Below are 20,260 nucleotides of genomic sequence, written 5' to 3'. Positions count from 1 at the left end.
TCCTGGCACTGGCTCCTCCTCTTGGGCCTTGACTCTAAAGTATACATGCTTCCTGTTTGAGATGTTCTTCTCTCAGATATCCATTAAGTTCCGTCATATCTTTGTCAAGTATTACCTTCTTACTGAGGCCTAACATGACATTCCATTAGTTTCAGGAGCTCAACGTAACGATTCCATGCACGTCTATAACTGCATAATGATCCTAATAAAAGTCTAGCTGATGTCCAACACCACACAGTCACAGAATCTTTTTTCTTCTAATGAGATCTTTCCAACTCTAATTCTTAAAGACTTTAAAATATACTTATTAACTATAGTCACCACATTGGATATTACATCTCCAGACTATTTTGACCACCCTCACCCATTTTACCCATCCTCTACCCCATACTTCTGACAACCACCAAAACGTTCTTTTTGTCTATGAGGCTTTTTTTTAAAATTCCACATATAAGTTAGATAATATGGTATTTGTTTTTCTCTGACTTGATTCAATTAATATAATGCCTTCAAGGTCCATCTGAGTTGTCATAAATGGCAAGACTTCCTTCTTGGTTTATGGTAGAATATTCCACTGCACATTTAAAAATTTTTGTTTATTCTTGATTGTGCTGGCTCCTTGCTGGACTTTTCCTAGTTGCAGTGAGTGGGGGCTGCTCTTCACTGCAGTACACAGGTTTTTCATTTGCGGTGGCTTCTCTGGCTGGGGAGCACAGGCTCTAGATGTGTGGGATTCAATAGCTACAGCACATGGGCTCAGCAGTTGCGGCACACGGGCTTAGCTGCTTGATGGCACTTGGGATCTTCCTGAGCCAGAGATTGAACCCCTGTCCCCAGCATTGGCAGGTGGATTCTTATCCACTGGACTAAAAGTGAAATCCTCCATGGCATATTTATACCACAAGTTCTTCATCCACCAATGTAAACCTCAGTGTTTTCATGTCTTGGCTGTTGTAAATAATCTGTGACACAGGGGTGCAGGTATCTTTGTCAGTGTTTTCGTTTCCTCTGGATATATTCCCAGAAGCAGAATTTCTGGATTATGTGAGACGATAGTTCTAATTTTAATTTTCTGAGGATTCCTCATACCATTTTTCATAATAGCTGCACTAATTTACATTCCCACCAACACACAAGGGTTCTTTTTTCTCCCCATCTTTGCCAAAACTTGTTATTTCTTGTCTTTTTGATAACAGCCATTCTAACAGGTATAAGGTTTTAAAAAATACTTTCACTTATTTATTTGGCTGTGCCAGGTCTTAGTTGTGGGATGCAGGATTTTTAGTTGTGGCATGTGAACTCTTAGCTGAGGAATGTGGGACCTAGTTTCCTGACCAGGGATCAAACCCAGGCCCCTTGCATTGGGAGTGTGGAGTCTTAGTTACTGCAAACCACAGGGAAATCCTGCTGCTGTGGTTTTGACTTGTATCTCCCTGATGATTAGTAATCCTGAGCATCTTTTCTTGCATTTGTTGGCTATCTATATGTCTTCATTGGAGAAAGGTCTATTCAGACCCTCTGACCATTTTAAATCTGGCTGTTTTGTCTTGTTCTTGCTATTAAGCTGTGAGTTCTTTATATATTTTGGATATTATCCCTTATCAGATACATAATTTGCAAATATTTTCTTCCATCCAGTAGGCTTTTTATTTTGTTAACAGTTTCCTTTTCTGTACAGAAGCTTTCAGTTTGATGTGGTCTCACTTGTTGAGTTTTCTTTCCTTTTGTGGCTTTTATGTTTGGTGTCAAATCCACACAAGTCACTGCCAAGGCTGAGGTCAAGGAGCTCGCCCCCATGTCTTCTAGGTTTACAATTTCAGCTCTCATGTTCAAGTCTTTAGGAGCTGACTTTTGTCCATGATGGAGGACTAATGCTCAGTTTCATTATTCCACATGTGGCTATATAGGTCTCCCAAAACCATTTACTGAACAGACTGTCTTTTTCCCATTGTATATCCTTGGCTCCCTGTCATAAATTAATTGATGCTTGGGTTGATTTCAGGGCTCTTATTCTGTTCCACTGATCTATGTGTCTGTTCTTATGCCAATAACATACTGCTTTGATTACTACAGATGTGTAATATAGGAAGCAAAATACCTCTACCTTATTCTTTTTCAAGACTGTTTTTGTCATTTGCAGCCTTTTGTGGTTCCATACAAATTTTAGGGTTGTCCTACTTTTGGAAAAACGTTATTGGGATTTTAATTTTAATGGGGATTGCAATGAATCTGCAGATTACTTTGGGTAGTATGTATATATATAGAATGGGAAAGACTAGAGATCTCTTCAAGAAAATTAGAGATATCAAGGGAACATTGGTATGAGTGGTGTGATCACTCATCTAGAGCCAGACATCCTGGAATGTGAAGTCAAGTGGGGCTTAGAAAGCATCACTACGAACAAAGCTAGTAGAGGTGATGGAATTTCAGTTGAGCTGTTTCAAATCCTGAAAGATGATGCTGTCAAAGTGTTGCAGTCAATATGCCAACAAATTTGGAAAACTCAGCAGTGGCCACAAGACTGGAAAAGGTCAGTTTTCATTCCAATCCCAAAGAAAGGCAATGCCAAAGAATGCTCAAACTACTGCACAGTTGCACTCATCTCACACGCTAGTAAAGTAATGCTCAAAATTCTCCAAGCCAGGCTTCAGTAATACGTGAACCGTGAACTTCCTGATGTTCAAGCTGGTTTTAGAAAAGGCAGAGGAACCAGAGATCAAATTGCCAACATCTGCTGGATCATAGAAAAAGCAAGAGAGTTCCAGAAAAACATCTATTTCTGCTTTATTGACTATGCCAAAGCCTTTGACTGTGTGGATCACAATAAACTGTGGAAAATTCTGGAAGAGATGGGAATACCAGACCACCTGACCTGCCTCTTGAGAAATCTGTATGCAGGTCAGGAAGCAATAGTTAGAACTGGACATGGAAAAACAGACTGGTTTCAAATAGGAAAAGGAGTATGTCAAGGCTGTATTTTGTCACCCTGCTTATTTAACATATGCAGAGTACATCATGAGAAAAGCTGGACTGGAAGAAACACAAGCTAGAGTCAAGATTGCCAGGAGAAATATCAATAACCTCAGATATGCAGATGACACCACCCTTATGGCAGAAAGTGAAGAGGAGCTAAAAAGCCTCTTGATGAAAGTGAAAGAGGAGAGCGAAAAAGTTGGCTTAAAGCTCAACATTCAGAAAACAAAGATCATGGCATCAGGTCCCATCACTTCATGGGAAATAGATGGGGAAACAGCGGAAACAGTGTCAGACTATTTTTTTGGGCTCCAAAATCACTGCAGATGGTGACTTCAGCCATGAAAATAAAAGACGCTTACTCCTTGGAAGGAAAGTTAGGACCAACCTAGACAGCATATTCAAAAGCAGAGACATTACTTTGCTGACTAAGGTCTGTCTAGTCAAGGGTATGGTTTTTCTTGTGGTCATGTATGGATGTGAGAGTTGGACTGTGAAGAAAGCTTAGCGCCGAAGAATTGATGCTTTTGAGCTGTGGTGTTGGAGAAGACTCTTGAGAGTCCCTTGGACTGCAAGGAGATTCAACCAGTCCATTCTGAAGGAGATCAGCCCTGGGATGTCTTTGGAAGGAATGATGCTAAAGCTGTAACTCCAGTACTTTGGCCACCTCCTGCAAAGAGCTGACTCATTGGAAAAGACTCTGATGCTGGAAGGGACTGGGGGCGGGAGAAGGGGACGACAGAGGATGAGATGGCTGGATGGCATCACTGACTCGATGAACTTGAGTCTGAGTGAACTCTGGGAGTTGGTGATGGACAGGGAGGCCTGGTGTGTTGTGATTCATAGGGTCACCAAGAGTTGGACACGACTGAGCGACTAAACTGAACTGATATATAGTATTAATATTTTAAACAATATTAATTCTTTCAATCCATGAGCACAGATTATTTTTCCATTTATTTGGGTCTTCTTCAGTTGCTGTCATCAATGACTAATACTTTACAGTGTATGGATCTTTCATCTTTTTGGTTAAAGTTATTCCAAGGTATTTTATTCTTTCTGATGCAGTTGTAAATGGGACTGTTTCCTTAACTTCTCTTCCTAAAAGTCTATTAGTGTACACAGATGCAACTGATTTTTGTACATTGGTTTTGTATCATATGACTTCAATGAACTTGCTTATTAATTAGCTAACAGGTTTGGTTTTTTTTTTGGTAGAGTCTTTAGGATTTTCTAACATAATATGTCCTCTGCACACGGAGACAGCTTTACTTCTTCCTTTCATTCTGGATGCATTTTATTTCTTTTTCTTGCCTAATTGCTCTGGCTAAGACCTTCCATACTATGTTGAATAAAAGTGGCAAGAGTGGGTATCCTGGTCTAGTTCCTGATATGAGAGGAAAGTTTTCAGCTTTTCACCACCGAGTATGATGTCAGCTGTAGGCTTGTCAGTATATGGCCATTAAACTGAGGTCCCCGCTATACTAATTTTGTTGACAGTTTTTACCATAAGTGGATCTTGAATTTTGTCAAATGCTTTTTCTGTATCTATTGAGATGATCATATAATTTTTATCCTTCATTTTGTTAATGGGGTGTATCACACATACTGCTCCACAGATGCTGAACCATCCTCGAATCCCTGGAATAAATCTTACTTGATCAGGGTGCATGTGGTCCTTTTAATGTATTGTTGAATCTGGCTTGTTAATATTTTATTGAGGATTTTAAAAAATCTACGTTCAATGGGCATTTTAGGCTGCAATTTTCTTGTGGTGACCTCGTCTGGTTTTGGTATTAGGATAATATTGACCTTATAAAATGAGCCTGGAAGTGTTCTCTTGTCTACTTTTGGAAAGAGTGTGAGCTGGATCAGTGTAGGCTGTTCACCTGTGAAGCCAGAGGTCCTGGACTTTTGGAGGTTTTTGATTACTCAATCTCTTTACTATTAATCAGTCTATTCAGATTTTCTCTTCCTTCATGATTTGGTCTTGGTAGGTTGTCCGTTTCTAGAAATTTATCCATTTCTTCTGGGTTGTCCAATTATTTGGCATATAATTGTTCAGAGAAGTCCCTTTGACCCTTTGTATTTATCAGCTGTAACGTCTCCTCTTTCGAGTCCCCTCTTTCTTCTTCTTCTTGGTGAGACTAGCTGAAGGTCTCTCTATTCTTTAAGAAACCCAGCTCTTAGTTTTAGTTACCTAGTTTCTATTTCACTTATTTTCACTCTGATCTTTGTTATTTCCTCCCTTCTATGAACTTGCAGCTTTGTTCTTTTTCTAGTTCCTTGAGGTGTAAAGTTAGGTTATTTGAGATCCTTTCTTACTTCTTAACATAGGTTTATCTCTATGAAGTTCCCTCTTAGAACTGCTTCTGCTGCATCCCAGAACTCTTTTTATGTTGTATTTCCATTTTCATTTGTCTTAATAGTTTTTGATTCCTTCTTTGACCAAATGGTTGTTCAGCTGCATGTTGTTCAATCTAAATATATCTGTGAATTTTCCAGTTTATTTTTCTTAAAATTGATTTCCAGTTTCATACCATTGTGGTTAGAAAAGATGCTTGCTATCATTTCAATATTCCTAAAATGACAAGACACATTTTGTGACCTATCACAGAGGATGTCCCATGTGCACTTGAGAAGAACATGTATTCTGCTGCTTGTGGACGGAGTGCTCTGTCCATCAGGTCCCTCTGGACTAAAGCGTCATTTAAGTCTAATACTTCTTTATTTCATTTTTGTCTAATGATCCATCCATTGATCAAAGGCCCTTACTGTTATCTTGCTATTTCTCCCTTTACTTTCACCCTTTATTTCTGTCTACTGTCTTGCTCTTATTTCTCCCTTTACTTCTGTTAATATTTACTGTATATATTTACATGCTCATTTGTTGGGTGCACAAATAATCTTCTCTCGGATATCCACTAACTTCCTTCAAGTCTCACTCAAATCTAATCTTCTTATTGAGGTCTGCCGTGATCAATCTTTTTAGTACTATAACTTGCCCATTATACCCACCTGCCCCACACACTTGCTAAATCCTTTACCCTGATCTACTTTTTTCCCATAGCATTTAGTTTCCAGTATATAACACAATTTCCTTATTTACTATGGTTACTGTTTGTTTAGTCCCTCTCAAAAGTAAGTTCTACGAAGACAGAATTCTTTGTCTGCTTTGTACATTGGTATAACCAAAGTGCCTAGAACATATGTGCCTGGCACATAGTAACTGTTGAAGAATGAAGAGAAAAGCAGACTTAAGTTATTAGTCTTTCCCTGCTCATCATGAATCTTAAAAAGTTTGACAATATTTACTTTTTCATTAACAAATCATTACATGCAAACACTGCTGAAGTTTCTGATAAAGAAATGTGACACTCTGTAATTTGGACTTCATTCATCTGGCACTGATTCAACCTTCACTTTATTTGCCTAACTTCTCCAACCTCAGTTTACAACTCTGAAAGCTGGACAAATAAGAGCTCCTTCTGCATTAACTATATTTTCTTCTTCTCTTCAGCCTCAATGCTCCGAGCATCTGGATCCTAGCTGACTGGGGAGAGAGTGCCTCTCCCAGGGCTATCTGTATCTTAAAAGAGACAGCAAGGAATGTACTTCTCAAACTATATACAAACTAATTGGTCCAGAGCCCACACTCCAAAACACCTCCGGTTACTTGGCTCTCACAGTCCAGTGGGCAATACTACCTGGCCCTACTCACAGCAAACAAGGGACTGCCTGGAGCCCCAGAGACCACTGAGGTTGCTCAAACTAGCTAACCCTATGTGCACTTAGCCTGCCTCACTGTGCCTCTCCCATGGACACTAGTGAAGGCTCTGGCCCTTGTACCTTCGACTTCCTGAGCGACTCTGGTCCTTCCCCTTGAGGGCCTGCGGAGTGTGGTGGGAACCCTCCCTTGGAACTGAGTAACAAGCTATCTTTTCAAAGGTTATCACCTCCTGATCTGTCAGTTTCACCACACCTGAATAAAAATAAAACCTACATTTTAAAATACCTTCATAGGGTTTTTAAGAAGAGTAAATACAAAAGCACCTTTTAACCACAATAACCCCCACCTTCAAAATTAAAGACTTAGATGAAGGGAAAAAAAAATGCTAGAAGAAAAGTTGGATGAATATTTGTATAAATTTACAGTGACTAAAATAAAGCCAGAAATCATAATTTAAAAGTACTACTTTAAAAATATAAAACTGATTTAGTAAAAACAAAATGGAGTTATAAGACATCAATTAAAATGGGAAAACATTTGCCACTCACAGTAGGAAAATGATTAATATCTATAGAGACAGGAAACAGATTAATGGTTATCTGAGGCTGGGAGTTTCAATTTTATTACTGTAAAAACTTCACTAAGTCTCATCAACTCAAAGAAAGGAACTCTTTCCCTAAAACTGATAGCCCATTGTTAGCAGTATGGTTGAAAACAGTCTGAATTACTAAAAGAAACTCACTATGTCCTGTGTAATACTCATTTATTCACAAATAAACATGTATATAGGAAGGGAAATTTTAACCCCATTTGTCTTCTAGCCATTATAAATTCTAACTAGTACAATTAAGTATTGTCTACTTATAATACAGAATGAAGGAATTATTCATGAAATACCATCTTAAAAATCTTAAATACATGTTTAAGATAGAAAAAAGACTTACCGTCCAAAATTTTATGAAGTACTGTAAAACTGTTGTAGCCACGAAAAGGCAATATAACAGAGAGTAGAATAAAAAAAGCAGGAAGAATTTGTAATTAGAAAATCCCACACAGTTATTCACCCTAGAAGAATAAACAAAATCACACTGTAAAAACAAGACAAACTTAGAGAAACAAAACTAGAATGGTGTCTGCCAGGGACTTTTGGGAGGGGAGTAGGGAGCTATTTAATGGGGACAGAGAATCAGTTTTGCAAGATGAACAGTTCTGGACACTAGTCGCAAAACAATGCGAACATGCTTAACACTGCTGAACTTGTACACTTAAAAATGGCCAAGGTGGTAAATTTATTGTTGTTTTTTAAATCATGATGAAAACAAATAGGACATATCAAAAACCGTTAAAGCATTATAACTATAAATGGTTCATCTGAGAAGAAAGGGGCAGTGTCTTAATTGTGAATGTGTGTTTTAAATTAATTCTGTAAGAATTTGGAATTTCAATGTTAATTCTTATTGTACAATTTTTTGGGTTAATAACACCAGAATATATTTTTAAAGAAAGACATGTAAACAGAAACATAAAACTACATTAATCTTGATATCTATGAGTAATTAAATTGACCTTCAAAATTTAGGAACACTGAGATCAATCACTCGAAATAAATACCCTCCTTCCCACTTCCCCGCCTCATGTCATCTCCTTCGTGTTTTATACGTACCAAGGACAGTGATGGTCCATCTTAAGAATACACCTAAGAAACAAACGAGCAGAAGAAAATCCATATAAAAAATTCCACTAATTCTAATTTGATTTTTGTGTTTTTTGGACTTATTTCCCTTTCACATCTTACGAAAACCAACCCAGTAGAATTAGGTTAGAGATAATTTCTGTTATTTCACATAGGTAAGAGGCAGTGATTTTTCATACTGAGAATTGAGCTGAACGTGGCTGGCTGCCTTGAACTACATCAAGCAACACTGTAATAATACACAGATAAGATGCATATAGCACTTGGAACAGTAGATAGATGTAGTTTACAGAGTCAGCTGAGAAAGACAAAAGGGAAAATTATTTTAAACACGTGCAAGTCATAAAAACACAACTTTGGAAATAAAACAGTGTTCAATGAATGGGCTTGTAGGTAGTCCATCTTCCCATAGATTTATTACAATTCTATCCCATGTATAAAAACCACTGTATTTTATAATCAGAAAAAAAAATCCCCACATTTGTCCCTCCATCAGTATATGCAATGGATATTTGCATAAAGTTAGACAATAAATAAAATCAAATGGCCTCCCTCACTGAAGTACAAGGACTCACTGGGATTCCCACACTAAGTCTTTCTTTCAACATACCGCCTTCTCACAAGAGTGTAAGAGATAAAATCTTTCACATTTTAGGGGGAATAACTTCACAAGTGGTAACTGAAAGTAATATTTTTGTGGTTTGTTAGGTTTTAATACCAACATTAATAATAAAAGCAAGAAAACTGTCATGGTCTTTTTAACTCAAGAAATAAAGTTTATCTTTCTCATGGAGGTAGTACTTACTTGCTCATCAATATTACATTTAAATATAAGCAGAAGTAGTACACATACTTAAAGATCTAAGTGGTGCAGGAACTGTCATCTGAGGTGACTTCAGCGAGTGTTCTGGCTTGTGTATGGACTCCTGTCAGCTCTGCACACAGAGCAGTACCAGGAGCCGAGGCAGTGTCCTGGGCAAGTTTCTCCCCCTGTCCTCCCCACACTAGTTCCGGTCCTGGGTTGAATGACAGCCAACAAGGAGCACTTACATGTCACATGCTGAGCAGTGATGCGCACGGTCAGGCTTAATCAGCTGACATCTTTCACAATATCTGACGGCTACATTTAAGAATTAAAAGGAAGTTGTTGAAGGATATATGTTTTAGAGTTAATACGACTATAAAATTTGCTTTTTTTTTTCTTTCTGTGACTGTCATTAAATTTATTGAGCACATCTGTCCTTAGTTCTCATTTTATTAACACCGAAATGGATTCTCCTCCAGCACATTTGAGATCAAGTTCAACTCTGGGAAACTGACAGCTGATAATTTAAAAAATAATACCAATAACTAAACAAACTTTTTGAAAAGATTTTTGAAGAGTCTTAGATGATGGAATAGACAGAAAAACTGAAGTAAACACAGCAATCAGAAAAACTGCAGTTTCCAGGGTGTTTTGCCAGAAGAATAATGTTGCCGGTGACAGAAATGAGCTTGATGGGTTGAGGGGGTGAGTACAGGAGGAGGGTTAGGTTGTTTTTTTTGCTCTTCAACAAGCATTCAGAGTCTCTACTCTGAGATAAACACTGCTTCATGCTGAGAATATACAGTTGAACACAATAGACTTCCCTCCTGCCCCCAAGGTGTTAGGTTTTGTCTGGCTTGAATTTGGACAACAGGTCACTCAGGAACCACTGTCCTTTGGAAGCTGGAGGAAGTACAAGAATGGAGCTCTAGTGGGCACACACGCCAAGGTGAATGAGAAGCCCTGACAGTCTCCAGGGGCCCTGGGGGAGGGCTGGGCAGTGCCCTTCTGAAACCCTCACTCCTAGACATGGTAAATGTGTGGCCCCAAGTGCAGCTGTCATCCCCTGCTGCCTAACAAGTAAGCGCTAGGGTGACCACAGCCTTGAGTCTGCTAACTCATATGAAAAAAAAGGTTTAACTCAGTCCTGAAAACAATTCAGAAAACAAATTATTTGAGACACAGTAAACTAAACACCACAATATTGTGGTGTCAGACTCCCATGGCTGAAAACAGCTGAAGGAACTACCTGAAAAGAATAGGACAAAAGCACCTTGTGAGGCAGGGTTAAAAAGTGTAGGAGGAAGAATAAACATTCAAGAATGCAAAAACAACTAGAACAGAAAAGCACAAAGAAGAAAGTGTTTTAAGTAGCTAGACTGACAAAAAGCCACTAAGCTTGGTTAGGAAGAATGAAAGCCAGCTGCCTGGAACCTCCTGGAAAGGAAAAGAGGCCGGTGTGCAGACAAGTTACAAGGAGACCTGGAATCATGGGGAAGAGAAAACAGAGTCGCACTTGGAACACATCATAACCTAACCTTTGTGGCTGTTTTTAAGAGGAGATGTACTTTGAAGTACACCTGCAAGCAGAAGGAAGAAACCAGCTGGAAATGTTTAAGCAGCAAGATTATGCGCAGCAAACAGGGAGAAGGAAAGACAAAGGTCAGAGATCTCTATGCAAGTCTCACAGAAGACAAGAACGATGACACCAGAAGGAGAGGCCTGCAGACAGCTGAACATGGGCAGGGCAGCCCCAAGTCCAGAGGCAGCCAGACTCAGCTACCATGATTCACACTGGTTCTCTCCCACTTACTCCCTTGTGACCTTGATAGTAACTTACTTGCTAAAAGACTCAATTTCTGCTTTTGTTAAGTGCAAATAATATCAAGTGTAGTGGACTATTGTGTAAATTAAAAAAAAAATCTTCTGGAACTTATCAAATTCTCAGTAAAGCAATTATTATTGTTATGACAATATTATTTCTGATAAAACATGAAGTGAAGCTCTGCTGTTGCTAAGTCACTTCAGTCGTGTCCGACTCTGTGACCCCATAGACAGCAGCCCACCAGGCTCCCCCGTCCCTGGGATTCTCCAGGCAAGAACACTGGAGTGGGTTGCCATTTCCTTCTCCAATGCATGAAAGTGAAAAGTGAAAGTGAAGTCGCTCAGTCGTGTCTGACCCTCAGCGACCCCATGGACTGCAGCCTACCAGGCTCCTCCATCCATGAGATTTTCTAGAATGGGAAAACTACTGAAGAGGAGAAAAGGGAGATTTTTCAAGTGTATATATAAGCAGGCATTACAGAGAACACCCAGGAACAGCTTCACCCCACAAATACCTACTGAATGCCTGGGGAAGGTGCTCACTGTGTTAGGACGACAGGTGGAGCTCCAGCTGCCAGAGCTGCAGGACCGAGTCAGGTTGTAGGACAACAGAGACAACCACCAGACAGCAAGCTGGGATCAACAAGGTAAGAAGCTGAGAAGTTTGGAGAAGACTGTAAAAATCACTTTTTGTTCACGTGAACAAATGGCTGAAGAGGTAGACAGCGAATTAAAATTTTAAAGTACTGACAGATTTAGAGAGGAGAAAACAATCATTTGAGGCAGACAAAAAGATGTGAAAATAAAGTGGGGAAGGAGAGTTTTAGTAGAGCTGACCCAAGGAATGGTGCAGGAAGCAGAGTTTTAGTAGAGCTGACCGGGTAATGGTGCAGGACGAGCCAGAGAGAAACACTGGCCATATCCAGACTGTGGACAGGGGAGTTTTAGGAAGACTCATTTTTGTTTCCTTAATAGATAGGACGTCCACATGGTTCTGCTTCTGTTAGGCACATAGTTCAAAAAGCACAGGAAGGTATTTAGTGAAAGTCGCCACCCCTGCTGTGAAGGCAGCACCATCACATTCACTATCTCTGGTCTAGGAAAGGTCCACTTCATATAATGTGTGGTTCTATATTTTGTTTTTTAAAGGATGTATGGTATTATTTCCATAAAAAGGAAAAACTCAATGTTTGGGATTCTAAGCAGTAGAAATGCAGTATAAAACAGTGCTCAAGGGCAGAGACTGTCTGCAGTCAGAAGATAAGGCATGAATCCCAGACCTTGCCACTCAGGGACTTTAGGGACCTCACCTGTGTCACCCCTTCATCTCTAACATGGGGACAAGCGCAGTACTGTCTCAGGGTGGCTCTGAGGGGTAAATGATCACCATAAAGTGCCCAGCATAATTCTGGTGTAATAGTCAACGGATGAAGGGTATTATTCAGATTAGTAGAAAGCCATTATAATGAATGAAGAGTAATAAAGATTTAAGGGTAAAGATTTTACCTTAGTGGCTTTCAACTCTTTGGAGTTACTGCTCTGAAAATCAGATCTTGCTATGAACAGGCTACTTCAAGAAGTACCTAAAATTCTGTACATAATCTCAGAGCTTCATAAATCTTCTAGAATCTTGGTCTTGGGGTTAAAAACATCTAGGGAATTTCCTGGCAGTCCAGAGGTTAGGACTCTGAGCTTTTATTTCAGGATGGTACGGGACACGGGTTTGATCTCTGGTCATGGAACTAAGATCCTGCTATGCCTCCCAGCATGTACAAAAAGAAAAAAATGTCTAATCTATGGAACTACAATTACTAACAACTGCTGTGAACTAGCCATTTTATAGTTAAACATAAGAAGGATTATTTTAAATCAGCTTTTATGTACTGAAAGTATGTTACTGTACACCAAGATCTGCACTCAGTGCTTGTCTCATTTATGAATACCTCCGGAGATTTAGGTGCTAGCATTCTCATTTTAAAATGAGGAAACCAGGCTTAGAAAGTCTAAGTGATTCTCATGGCACTAGTAACCAAAAAGCTGGGGTTTGATCTGAAATCCATGGTTTCATTCTACACAGTAATATTTGGTTGTGCAAAAGGACAGGCCAGGCACACCTGGTTTCATTGTGCATCACAGACTCTGCGTTTCTTCACAAACTGACAGCCTTTGGGGACCCTGCACTGAGCAACTCGACTGGTGCCATTTTCCCAACAGCATTTGCTCACTTTGTATCTCTGTGTTACATTTTGGTATTTCTCATAGTATTTCAAACTTCATGATTATTATATTTGTTATGGTGACCTGTGATCAATGACCTTTGATATTACTACTACGACTTGCTGAAGGCACAGATGATGGTAAGCATTTTTAGCAATAAGGTATTTTTAAATTAAGGTATGTACGTGTTTTTCTGACATTGTGCGATTGCACACTTGATAGGCTGCCCTACAGTGTAAGCATAACTCACACACGCACTGGGCAACCAAACAGTTCATGTGTCCCACGTTACTGCAAGACTCGCCATACTGCAGTGTCTGGAACTGAACCCACAGTATTCTCCAAAGGGTGCCTGTATTAAAAACGTGAAAACTTTAATGTTGGCCAAATATCCCCTCCTAAAATCTAACATGAATTTTAAATTTTCTTACGTCAGCATCTGTACAGAACTATACAAAGGAAAAAGCTCCATTTCCCCTTGGAGTTGAGCAGCATAGTGGGTTTCAGAGGCAGGACACCTTTCCCCACACTGTCTGTGTGACCTTTAGCAAGGTACTTCACCTCTGTTTCCTCATCTGTAAAGTGGACACGACAGCGACTCCCCACAGGGCTGGTGTGAAGCTCAGATGAGCTCATATGTGTAAAGGACTTAGATCAGACTGTCAGCTGTCAACATTATCTTGTATCTGAATGAATTAATGAGATATAGAATACATAACTTTAAACAACTTCCTACAATTAAGTAACCAGTTGGGCCATTCACAGACCCATCCCCCTCACAGGCCCAAGTGTCAGTGGTGCACGAAGAGCAGAAGCACCCATGGCTTTGGAGCAGACAGTGGACTTCCAAGTCCGGCCCTCTGAGGGGTAGCTTTATAACCTTAACGAGCTTCTTCCCTTCTGTGGCTTTTATTTCTCCCCATTCTAGGTTAGCACATTCTTGCTTTTTTAAATATTACTCAGGGATGACACAAAATATTCAAATTCAAACCAGGATTTCCAAATGACAGTTTACTAAAAATTGTAAATGAAATTTTTAGCCATGAAGGATGAGCTAGAAAAAAATGCAGAACAAGAGAGATCAACATTAAAGTGAACCACATAAAAAGTCTGTATCAAAGTAGACTTTGTATCTGAAATACCTGTATCTCAGGTAAATCTATCTCAAACACCTGAGACAGGTTTACCTGAGATAAAGACCTGTATTTCACATAAAGGTACACACCTGTATCTGAAACACCGTGTAAGATACAGAACACAGAGAAGTCTTGTTTCTCCAGATGCCATTTGTGACAACCACAATACCCACTTAGTAGTCAAATCATGCAAAGGTATTTTGGCAAAAATGACCACATTCTCACAATTCTTTGGAGAGGAAAAGTGTAAGCTTTGTTTTTCTTACTCTTTGAAGCCGATGTGGTGTAGATAGGTAAGTCCCTTGCTGCTCTTCTCAAAATTTCTTGTTGTCTTTCTTGGCTGAATTCCTTTTCGTAACGTTCCTTCTCAGAATTGGACAAGCAGAACTATAGAAGGAGAAATAACTATCAATTCTTTTCAATCCTGTGATTATTAACCATCATGCTCAGAAAAACAAGTTTTATCCAGAACAGAAAAAGACAAATATTTCCTTCTATAAAGGCAGAATTTTTCTTCAAATTTGTTTAGAAAGCTAATCAAGCACCTTTTACATGCCTTTGACAGAGTGAAAATATTTGCCCTCCATGCTAATGATGGCAAAGAACATGAAAATATTTTTGCATCTTTGTTTTTCACAGAAAAAATTAACTTTCCCCATCAAAAAGAGCTTAATATACATTTTGTGCTAGTAAAACATTTGCTGTTTGAAAGTGTCAAGTGATTTTGAATCTTTGGGAAGATGTTCAAAGACTCACTTGCTTGGGGGCAAATCACAGGCAGGGGTCCTGCTATTTTCTGGCCAAGTTTCTCCTGAGGACAACTTTTACTGCTTTTTTGTTTTTAAAACACTAACCAATCAGGGAACTTTCTCCAGAACTATTAAGGACTGTCAAGGCAAGCACAGTCTCCTTTTCTTAAGGAGCAGTTCTTTTGTAGGGCTGTTTCCAGCTTCTATTTCTCAAGTTTTAATTCCCATATGGTGGGAAGCATTTTCCTACAAAGGACTTGTTTCATTGCTTCTTTCCATGTCATCCCTGTATCTCACAGACCTCAGTTTCACGACTCTATTTCATGTAACCAGGAGCTTTTATTACATTTCTCTTGGTGTTTATTTCATAGATTTCTTTTAAAAAACAAAGACTGGCCTGAGACATGCTCTTGATCATGTTTCACACAATATTGTTCCTCAACTATTATTTACTTACAGGGTTTTGCTTGAAAGGGCCTAAGGAGTCCTAACTAGAGGTTCATCTTTTAAAGTTTGAGTATTTGGTCTACCTGCTAACTCAAGTAACAAAACCTGCCTACCCTCGATGACTCTTCATCAGTAACGGCACTGCCTCTTCTTTTACAAACGGGATAGCACAGCACAGATTGGGAGCCCTTGGGATAAGGAACCTGTGATCCCATGCATCTTAGGGAAATTTTCTAAGACTGCATAATTATTGGCAGAGCTGATAGAAAAACACAAGTCCCTTGAGTTAGTTCTGCTCTATGATGTTTCTCCCTATGCTGCTAATATGAAAAGATATTTTTGCCTTTTACAGACTTGTTCCTCTAACCAAGACTAAAACACAGTGGCTGAGGCAACAGAAGAGTCCTTTTGGATCACCTAGCCTGGCTCCTACCACCAAGCCACAATGGCAAAAGCAATCACCCAATTACTTAGGAAGGACAAGAAGGAACTTGGACGTACAAACTGGACAGACAGAAAAAATACCCACCATCTTAAAGCTGACTCTGGAGGTCACCTATCTAAACACCCAGGCACTTCTGAGATCCATCCCCTCCCAAACACTTTCAGGTACAGAACACTTCCCTACTCTGTAAGATGGCCCACTCTCCTTTAAGAGAGCTGACTTGCTAGAAAGTTCTTCCCTGACAAGATACATCTCTGAAACACTCAAAATAGAGAATAAAGATCATATGAAGTGAAGTGAAAGTTGCTCAGTCGTGTCCGACTCTTTGCAACCCCATGGACTATACAGTCTATGGAATTCTCCAGGCCAGAATACTGGATTGGGTTGCTGTTCCCTCCTCCAGGAAAGATCATATGGTATAATATTAAACACATACTTGGAAAAAAGATGCTCTAATCAAATTTTGCAGTTTCCCTGTAAAATCAGAACAGACTTCCCTGGCCTGTTTCTAGGAAGGCCTCAAAATCATTACTTTTTCTTAGGAACTATGGTTAAGAATTATGAAAAGCTTAAACCAAATGAAAATATCAACAGACACCAGGATTTTAGATGAGGAATGGAACAAGATAAAACTTAAAATGAATTTAGACCTTTGAAATTATTAGTCTATTTTTCATTAAGTACTACTGAACAGAATTCAAACTATGAAATGTCATTATCTTAAACACAGTGTTCAGATGTTTCAATTTAAGTGTATGCTTGGTATTGTCCCGGATACCAGGGATTCAAAGATGAATAAAAATATAGCCTTTGCCTTCAAAAATACATTCCTATAGTCCAGTTACAAATGTTAAGAACAAATGACAAATTAGCAATTCTTTACCAGGTGTGATCAAAGCTCCCTCAGGAGGGGTGGGGGCTGTCCATGAATGTTTCTTGGAAGAAGAGGTACCTAAATTGGTTTAGAAAGATAAACAGGAATCGTCCAGGAAGGTAACACAGGAAAGAAAATCTTGGCAAAAGCAGCAGCATATGGAAAACACAAAGAGGCGAAAATGGTATATTGAGGTCAACATGCTACTTGAACACAGACTTCCAGGAAGAATTAGTGGAGATAAAGTCAGTGAGACTTCAGCTCCTGAGGGACTATACCCATGAAGCAAACAGACCCCTGGCAAAGATGTGGGAATGGATGGAAAGGCTTAGGTGCTGGGCTAAATGCTACCTTGGTGCAATATCGTAAAAACAACAGCCAAAAAAAGAAAAAGCAGCAGTTAGATGGCACTTACTATATGCTTGCCACTCTTCTAAGCATTTTACATATAGCAGTAATTATATGCTATAAGTACAACCGATCATGTGTGTGTATGATCAATTTATTCAACCTATACAACAATCCAATAAGGTGTGTGCGACCGTCACCCTGACTTTACAGAAGACTGCTCGGAGGTTCAGGGCCGCAGCCCCAGGGCCCCGCAGCCAGAAGAGCAGAGGGAGGAGGCAGACGGAGCTTGCGCCTCTGCGCTAGCCTGCTTCTCAAAAGTGACACGAACTGTTCTCCTTATTCTGTTTCCTGTAAAGACTATTTAGTTTTATACATGATATGTTCCCAATAGCCATCATTACATCATCTTTTTCAATTTAAGAGATTAAGGTATGGATGACAGTTTGTAATTAAATTTAAGGGCCAACTAATTATTAGCAAATGCCTGAAGAATATATTTGAAGCAACAGTAAGCTTGATTAATGGTTTACATTATCCCTTAAAACAAAAGTGCCCGATAGAAACAATGGGCATTTGGCATCACCCACTACTGCTGACTGTACAGGCAGAACCCAGCAATTCTCCCGGGCACCTGCCCCAAAGAGTAACATGTTTGTGTGTGCTAGAATATGGACAGTAATTCTACACCCAAACGCCCATCAACAGGAGGCCAGGTAAGTAAACTGTGTCCCGTAAGCACAATGGAGGATTGAGCCACAACTATATACAACAGCATGGAAGAATCACACACAAGGGGAAAGTTCATGAAAGGCACGCAAGCAGGAGGCTCATGGGATGCCAGGCACGTTCTGCTTCTGGAACTGGGTGCTGGTTACTCACATGTGCTCAGTTCATGAAAACTCATTCATACATTTACAGTGTATACAGTTTCTGCATATATGTTCTTCTACAGAAAGTTAAATGGAAGTTGATGTCTTTAAACCTATGTCTGTAATTTTTAATGCATTTTGATGAATTCAATAAAAAGGGAAGGAACTATATTATTATGTCATCTAATATTTGAGTGCTAACCATAAGGCAGGCCCAATGTTAAAAGCTTTCCATGAATGAATCTCATTTACTCCTCACAAACATCCTATGGGGATGGAACGACTGCTGGCTCCACCTTCCTTGGATTCATTAAAAAACGTGTTAGAGCAGAAGATCAAACTCAGACAAGTCTAACTCTGTGGAGAGTGTGTCCTTCTCCATCCAGCGTGTCCTTCTCTATCTAGTGTGTTCTGCTTTATCTAGCTATGCTGAACTTGAACTGAAGAGAATCCAGTTGGCTGTATCAGCTGAAAGGGACACAACAATCTTCAGTTTTATTCCACATACGTGTATACTTGTGTTATTTCCAAGTGAAACCTCCAAGTAGAAAAAACACTAGCCACACTAGGTGTCACAAGCAACAGCACAGACGATTTGTTTCCCATAATCAAAACACTTTATTTACTTGCAGCTTATTTGTTCAGGCCTGAGAAAAAAAATAAGTGTTAAGAGAGTTCCTAAAAATAAACTCTATTTTCCTAACTCAATTCCATCCCTTAAGATTTTTCACTCCAGTGACATAAAGTACGTCTTTAAAAAAACCCAGCATGGCACAGCTAAACTGTAGTGCCATCACAAATCTTTTACGAAGGACATCAGTGGGCTGTGTCTGAGAGGCTGACGACTCAAACTCACAATGTAGTTACCGAGCAGTTTATGAATGGAAACAGAACAAACGCGTCATGTAATAGAGTTTCAACAAAGGTAACACAGGGAAAACAATTCCATCATCAGTGAAAGCATTTGGTAATTTACCAGCATTAAATTTACCTCTTTGGAGGGGGAAGCAGGAGATGTGAAAATTGTCATCCAATAGGACCATACAAACATAACAAAGAACAGATGGAAAGCCACAAGGTAAACAACGGCCTTTCCTGGTAAATAAAAACAAACATTTCATTGAATCCAGGTGAAAACAGGAAAAAACATCACATATTAAAACACAGTATTTAGAGTCAGGAGGCTCAATCCAATAAAAAATTTAATTAAAACATACTAAAAACATCAAATATATACACTCTTTTATCTGCATGATGTAATATTACAGATATGCAAAAACACTCTGTTCTTGCATTTAAGGGTTATCGGCCTGGTTTATAAGTAAAGATTTGATTTTATTAAGTTGCTGAAGGTTCAAGTTGAAATCTTTAAAGCATCTCCTTCAAAAGGACTTCCTAAAAGTTATATTTTAAGTGAATTAAAAATTATTTAAGATAGATTCCATCACTATGAACATTAAATCCAAGGAATTATAACACTGAAAATAACTCAATTCCTGGATTGTTCACGAAAGTTATCCTAAATTTAATTGTCCTTTTCAACACAGGGTAATGAAAAAGTTTAGCCACTTTGAATTTTTCCCGTAAGTGTTTCCTAAGTGGATTAGTGTAACATTCCAACGTCATTAACTCACTGATATAACTAAAAACTTTTTGCTGTGTTCTGTAGTTTTTCTATCTGTAAGATAGAAAGAAGCAAGAACTATCTATCAAGTGCTTAAATCCTTTTTCAGTTTGGATAGAGTTCAGATCAAATGTTACTTTTTCCAAAAGGTACTTTTTTCAAATGTTACTTTTTCCATTACTTTCAGAATTTCTCCCCCCTTCATACTATTCTTCCCAAATGATTTACTCTGACTTCAATTAAAGCACTTTAAATGAGTTTAATTTAGCTGCCTAACACTGATGAGTGAATAAATGGAAAACACTTAGAACAGTGTCTGACATGCAATAAATCTTCAGTGAATATCGGCTATCGTCATCACTGCTATCCAAGCATATCAATTCCTTCTTCTCAAAATCTGTGTTTTTCTGTGCATTCCCTATTTTAGTGTTTCCCAAGTTTATGGACTGATCCGAGTTTTCACTGGTCTGCAGTTAAATGAGAAACACTGAGAACAATGCAGTGAAGTTTTTAATAAAGCTAA

The 20,260-nt window shown here is 39.0% G+C and overlaps 1 protein-coding gene across 7 annotated transcripts in view; it reads right to left on the bottom strand.

The window, feature by feature from the left end:
• ZDHHC20 (zinc finger DHHC-type palmitoyltransferase 20) overlaps nucleotides 1–20,260 on the bottom strand; it is a 59,417-nt gene that overhangs the window by 14,388 nt on the left and 24,769 nt on the right. For all 7 annotated transcript variants that reach the window (XR_011259462.1, XR_011259463.1, XR_011259464.1 and 4 more), the window contains exons 3-7: nucleotides 19,105–19,208; nucleotides 14,645–14,765; nucleotides 9,447–9,516; nucleotides 8,367–8,399; nucleotides 7,648–7,768 (exon numbers count right to left, since the gene is read on the bottom strand). Coding sequence is in view for 4 of the 7 variants with exons in the window: in XM_069601684.1 (XP_069457785.1) it covers nucleotides 7,648–7,768; nucleotides 8,367–8,399; nucleotides 9,447–9,516; nucleotides 14,645–14,765; nucleotides 19,105–19,208 (449 nt within the window). In the remaining 3 variants the exon portion in view is untranslated. The remainder of the gene's footprint in view (nucleotides 1–7,647; nucleotides 7,769–8,366; nucleotides 8,400–9,446; nucleotides 9,517–14,644; nucleotides 14,766–19,104; nucleotides 19,209–20,260) is intronic.

This window comes from Ovis canadensis, chromosome 10 (genome assembly GCF_042477335.2).
Source record: "Ovis canadensis isolate MfBH-ARS-UI-01 breed Bighorn chromosome 10, ARS-UI_OviCan_v2, whole genome shotgun sequence".
Classification (NCBI taxonomy): domain Eukaryota; kingdom Metazoa; phylum Chordata; class Mammalia; order Artiodactyla; family Bovidae; genus Ovis; species Ovis canadensis.
Note: the sequence above shows the minus strand (reverse complement) of the source record. Positions and strands in the feature narration are given on the sequence as shown.